This window comes from Macadamia integrifolia, chloroplast (genome assembly GCF_013358625.1).
Source record: "Macadamia integrifolia chloroplast, complete genome".
Lineage (NCBI taxonomy): Eukaryota > Viridiplantae > Streptophyta > Magnoliopsida > Proteales > Proteaceae > Macadamia > Macadamia integrifolia.
Window position 1 is genome coordinate 82,501 of NC_025288.1, and position 5,000 is coordinate 87,500.

Consider the following 5,000-nt stretch of genomic DNA (forward strand, 5'->3'; position numbering starts at 1 on the left):
TACCTACTATGGTAGAATATTCATGTGGTATCTTCTCAGATTTTGCACGTGTGATACATGTTCCTTCTATTTCTCCAAGTAAAGCCCTTCGCATTGCGATGCCTATCGTATCGGCTTGACCTTTCATAAGCGGAGACAGAATAAAACGTCCATAATAAAGACGCTTACTGTCTGCTCTTGATTCAACACACTTCCACTCTAGTGTACGAGTAGATACTGCTACTTCCTCTCGAACCATAGTAATTTTAGTTGATCAGATCATTGAATCGTTTCTTTCTCTTGAACTACCTTCAGTTCCTATTTTTACACACGTCTTTTTTTAGGAGGCCTACACCCATTATGTGGCATAGGGGTTACATCCCGTACGAAACTTAATAGTATACCACTTCTACGAATGGCTCGTAATGCTGCATCTCTTCCGAGACCGGGACCCTTTATCATGACTTCTGCTCGTTGCATACCCTGATCCACCACTGTACGAATAGCATTTCCTGCTGCGGTTTGAGCAGCAAAAGGTGTCCCTCTTCTTGTGCCCTTAAATCCACAAGCACCGGCGGAGGACCAAGAAATCACCCGACCCCCTACATCTGTAACAGTCACAATGGTATTGTTGAAACTTGCTTGAACATGAATAACTCCCTTTGGTATTCTACGTCCATTCTTACGTGAACCAATTCTTGGTATAGGTTTTACCATAATTTATCATCTCATAAATATGAGTCAGAGATATACGGATATATCCATTTCATGTCAAAACAGATCCTTTATTTGTACATCGGGTCTTTTAGAGAATCCCTTTTTATTTTAGAAAGATTATCCTTGTCTTTGTTTATGTCTTGGGTTGGAACAAATTACTATAATTCGTCCCCGCCTACAGATCAGTCGACATTTTTCACAAATTTTACGAACAGAAGCCCTTATTTTCATATTTGTCATTCCTTACCTTAATTTAGAATCTACTCCTTGGAAGAAAATAAGTCTCTTGAAATTTTGAACCACGAATTGTATCCCTATGAAAGAAAGGCATGTTGAGAAAAGGACCTAATCATTGGAATCTTTGGTGCGGAGTCTATAAATTATACGTCCTCTGGTTGAATCATACCGACTTACTTCGATTTTGACCCTATCTCCCGGTAGTATCCGTATAAAACTACGTCGGATCTTTCCTGAAACATAACCTAGAATCAGATCTTCATTATCTAAACGAACCCGGAACATACCATTGGGAAGTGATTCAGTAATTAAACCTTCATGAATCCATTTTTGTTCTTTCATTCCTGGTAACCCCCTTGAAGTATCAACTAATGGAGGAAGAGTGATATTAGATAACCCGCCCTTCCTCTTTTTTTTTTTTTCACAAACAAATAGGAAGTTACGGATCTAATTCGGATCCGAGAAGGATCACCATATATAACACAAAATTTCTCCTCCGATTCCTTCTAGTCGAGCCTCCCGATCTGTCATTATACCTCGAGAAGTAGAAAGAATTACAATCCCCATTCCACCTAAAATCCTAGGAATTCGTTGATAGTTAGAATAGATTCGTAAACCGGGTCGGCTGATACGTTTTAAAATAGTTCTATATGGCCCCTTCCTATTCCTTCTAGGTTGCAGGGTTAAACCCAAGAAATATTTGTTGTTTTCCCGGTGTTTCCTCACGTTTTCGATAAAACCTTCTCGTAGAAGTATTTTCACAATGTTTTCCGTGATATTAGTGGATGCTATTCGAACTGTTCCTTTTTTATTCATGTCAGCATTTCGTATAGAAGTTATTACGTCGGCAATAGTGTCTCTACCCATGACAAACTATAATTATTGGTGCCCCGAATTTTGATATAATCAACATGCTCTGTTTTTATTATTTATGTTTATGATGCATTTTAAAAGGTATATGCGTGAGACACAATCTACTAAGTTAATTAATCTATTTCAGATATCTTATTCTACATTATATCTAGAATTTATAACTTAGATTCCTATATATTAATATTATTATCATATTTCTCATATATAATAATAATATTAATATATAAGAATATCATCATAAATGATCATGGTCTCATTTATTAGCATTTATAATACCTCAGAAGCTAATGAAACTATTTTAGTAAAATTCAACCGTCTCAACTCCCGAGCAATCGCACCAAAGACTCGAGTTCCTTTTGGATTTCCTTCTTGATCAATGACAACTGCTGCATTGTCATCATATCGTATTATCATACCATTGTCACGTTTGAGTTCTTTACATGTACGTACAATTACAGCTCTGATTACTTCTGATCTTTCTAGAGGCATATTGGGCACTGCTTCTTTGATTACAGCAACAATCACGTCACCAATATGAGCATATCGGCGATTACTGGCTCCTATGATTCGAATACACATCAATTCTCGAGCCCCGCTGTTGTCCGCTACATTCAAATGGGTCTGAGGTTGAATCATTTTTTTTTTTTTTTTTATCTGTTCTTTCAAAGCAAAGGGTGAAGGAAAAAAAAGAAATATTTTTTGTCTAAAAATAAATAAAGCAGCAATTTTTTTTTACTAAAAAAATATCTTTCTTTTGATTTCACATCCCTATCCTGCAATAACGAATTGGGTTCGTATGGGCATTTTGGACGCAGCTATTTCAATAGCTTCTCTGGCTACAATTTCTGATACTCCACCCATTTCATAAAGTATTCGACCCGGTTTAATGACAGATACCCAATATTCGGGAGATCCTTTGCCCGAACCCATACGTGTTTCCGTAGGTCTTACTGTAACGGGTTTGTCTGGAAATATACGTACCCATATTTTTCCACCACGACGCGCATATCGTGTCATTGCTCGTCGCCCTGCTTCTATTTGTCTAGATGTGATCCACGCGGGTTCAAGTGCTTGAAGAGCGTATCTGCCGAAAGAAATACGATTGCCTCGATAAGATATTCCCTTCATTCTTCCTCTATGTTGTTTACGGAATCTGGTTCTTTTTGGGTTATAATTGATGGGAATTTGTAAATTCCCATCTCTACTGCAGAACCGGACATGAGAGTTTCTTCTCATCCAGCTCCTCGCGAATGAAACGATTCAATAATATTACAGATATACATCTATTTAATTATTTAATGAATAATAAACTGAATCGTAGGGTTTTTTGAGATTTAATCTGTCATGTAGGAATTTGTGGATCTTGTTTGTATATACAATTAGACAATTTCTTTTATTTTTTTTAGAGAATGTTTTATAACGAATCTTTATTTTTCCTCTTATCGAATCGCCGAAATTTTTTTAATCCAATAAGAATAAGAAGGCTTTCGCGGGCGAATATTTACTCTTTCAATATCTGTTTCATTCATAGGGCCAGCCCACGATCTCTCAGAATAAATGAATTGGTTCCTGGTTCGTTCCGCCATCCCACCCACTGAATCATTAGGATTCTTTTCAATAGAATCTTTTGCGGTCACAGGTTTCGTCGTTCCCATCGCTTCTCTATTAATGGCTAGGCCCGAACTTTGCAATGGAGCTCCTAATGAAATTTGTTCCTGAGTCAATCTCCCCAGTCTTTATTGACTCGAGGCTCTTTATTTTTTTCCTATGAACCAGATTCATCTAATTATGGTTATGGACGAATCAGCATTGAATTGATGCTTTATTACACTGCTTTTTATGAGATGATTCATAGACCATACATATATATTGGAATCATATATCATTGATATTCTCCTTCTCTCTTTCTTTCACCCTTCCATTTATCCACATCCCTTTATTTTCGCTTCACAACCTATAATCAGATTGATTTTTTATTTATTATTTATGCAAAAAACATTTCAGTTGCTACAACGATATGATCGATACATCATATAATGACTGCTTCCTTGGATCCAGATAATACGAAGCAATGAGCTAGTTATTAGTTCATACTATGAGCCTGTGGGCAGGTCCTTTTTTTTTTTTAATTCTAGCCCTACCCTAAAAAAAATCAACGAGTCACACACTAAGCATAGCAATTCTACCAAATGGTTAATCGAATTTTTATTCAACCCTATAGAATTAAGAAAAAAATTAGAATGTCTCATTTTTTTGTTTTGATTGAAGGGAAAAAATGAGAGAGTTTGTCATTTTTTCTTCCATCAGAACTGGATAGCTGGAAAGAGTGGAAAGACAAGGAAAAGACAAGGAAAGGATCATTATTCCTCTTCTATAAATATCCAAATTTTGATGCCTAATACCCCATAGATAGTTCGAACGGTATAGGAACAATAATCAATTTTAGCTCGAATGGTTTGTAGGGGAACCCTGCCTTCTCTGATCCATTCGACACGTGCAATTTCTTTTCCGTCAATACGCCCTGCAATTTGTATTTGAATTCCTTTTGTATCTGCTTGTTCAGTTAATTCAATAGCTTTTTTCATTGCCTTTCGAAATGAAACTCTATTTTTTAATTGTCCAGCTATATATTCTGCAAGAATATTAGGTTGTCCATAAGGTCTTGCAATTCTTGTGATAGAAATGTTGAGTTTTCGATTCACAGAATAAAACTTTTTTTGTACATTGATCTGTAATTCTTCGATTCCTCGTGGTCTCTCCTCTATTAACAACTTTGGGAATCCCATATGGATTATGACCTGGATCAGATCGATTCTTTTTTGAATCTCTATACGTGCAATTCCCTCGACTATTCTCTTATTTTTTTGTACATAATTCTTGATACAATCCCGGATTTTTTGATCTTCCTGGAGACCCTCGGAATAATTTTTTGGTTGCGCAAACCAAAGGGAATGATGACTTTGGGTTGTACCAAGTCTGAAACCAAGTGGATTTATTTTTTGACCCATACTACCCCGCCATAAGATATTTATCACGAAACATCCTATCTGTATACTTAGTTTTTTCAACTAAAGTTATATCTTTTAATACAATAGTTATATGACAGGTAGGTCTTTTTATCGAATAACTACGTCCTCGAGCTCGAGGTTTTAACCTTTTCATGGCAGTACCCTCGTTAACCTCGGCTTTACTAA

At 36.3% G+C, this 5,000-nt stretch overlaps 9 protein-coding genes across 9 annotated transcripts in view, besides 1 other annotated feature; all 9 read right to left on the reverse strand. All coding sequences in view use genetic code 11, as the record gives it.

Moving 5' to 3' along the window:
• rpoA (RNA polymerase alpha subunit) overlaps window positions 1-238 on the reverse strand; it is a 987-nt gene extending 749 nt beyond the window's left edge. Inside the window, exon 1 of the mRNA in view lies at window positions 1-238. This exon is cut by the window's left edge and continues 749 nt beyond it. Coding sequence (YP_009092335.1) covers window positions 1-238 — 238 coding nt within the window.
• Window positions 1-5,000: part of a sequence feature (large single copy region; LSC) that runs on past both edges of the window.
• rps11 (ribosomal protein S11) lies at window positions 304-696 on the reverse strand. Its single transcript has one exon. The coding sequence runs from the start codon at window positions 694-696 to the stop codon at window positions 304-306; it is 393 nt and encodes a 130-aa protein (YP_009092336.1).
• On the reverse strand, window positions 814-927 carry rpl36 (ribosomal protein L36). Its single transcript has one exon. It carries the CDS (start codon window positions 925-927, stop codon window positions 814-816), a length of 114 nt encoding a protein of 37 aa, YP_009092337.1.
• infA (translational initiation factor 1) lies at window positions 1,042-1,275 on the reverse strand. Its single transcript has one exon. It carries the CDS (start codon window positions 1,273-1,275, stop codon window positions 1,042-1,044), a length of 234 nt encoding a protein of 77 aa, YP_009092338.1.
• rps8 (ribosomal protein S8) lies at window positions 1,402-1,800 on the reverse strand. Its single transcript has one exon. It carries the CDS (start codon window positions 1,798-1,800, stop codon window positions 1,402-1,404), a length of 399 nt encoding a protein of 132 aa, YP_009092339.1.
• On the reverse strand, window positions 2,074-2,442 carry rpl14 (ribosomal protein L14). Its single transcript has one exon. The coding sequence runs from the start codon at window positions 2,440-2,442 to the stop codon at window positions 2,074-2,076; it is 369 nt and encodes a 122-aa protein (YP_009092340.1).
• rpl16 (ribosomal protein L16) lies at window positions 2,575-2,985 on the reverse strand. The gene has a single exon. The coding sequence runs from the start codon at window positions 2,983-2,985 to the stop codon at window positions 2,575-2,577; it is 411 nt and encodes a 136-aa protein (YP_009092341.1).
• On the reverse strand, window positions 4,167-4,814 carry rps3 (ribosomal protein S3). The gene has a single exon. The coding sequence runs from the start codon at window positions 4,812-4,814 to the stop codon at window positions 4,167-4,169; it is 648 nt and encodes a 215-aa protein (YP_009092342.1).
• rpl22 (ribosomal protein L22) overlaps window positions 4,816-5,000 on the reverse strand; it is a 435-nt gene continuing 250 nt past the window's right edge. Inside the window, exon 1 of the mRNA in view lies at window positions 4,816-5,000. This exon is cut by the window's right edge and continues 250 nt beyond it. Within this exon, the coding sequence (YP_009092343.1) occupies window positions 4,816-5,000 (185 nt within the window).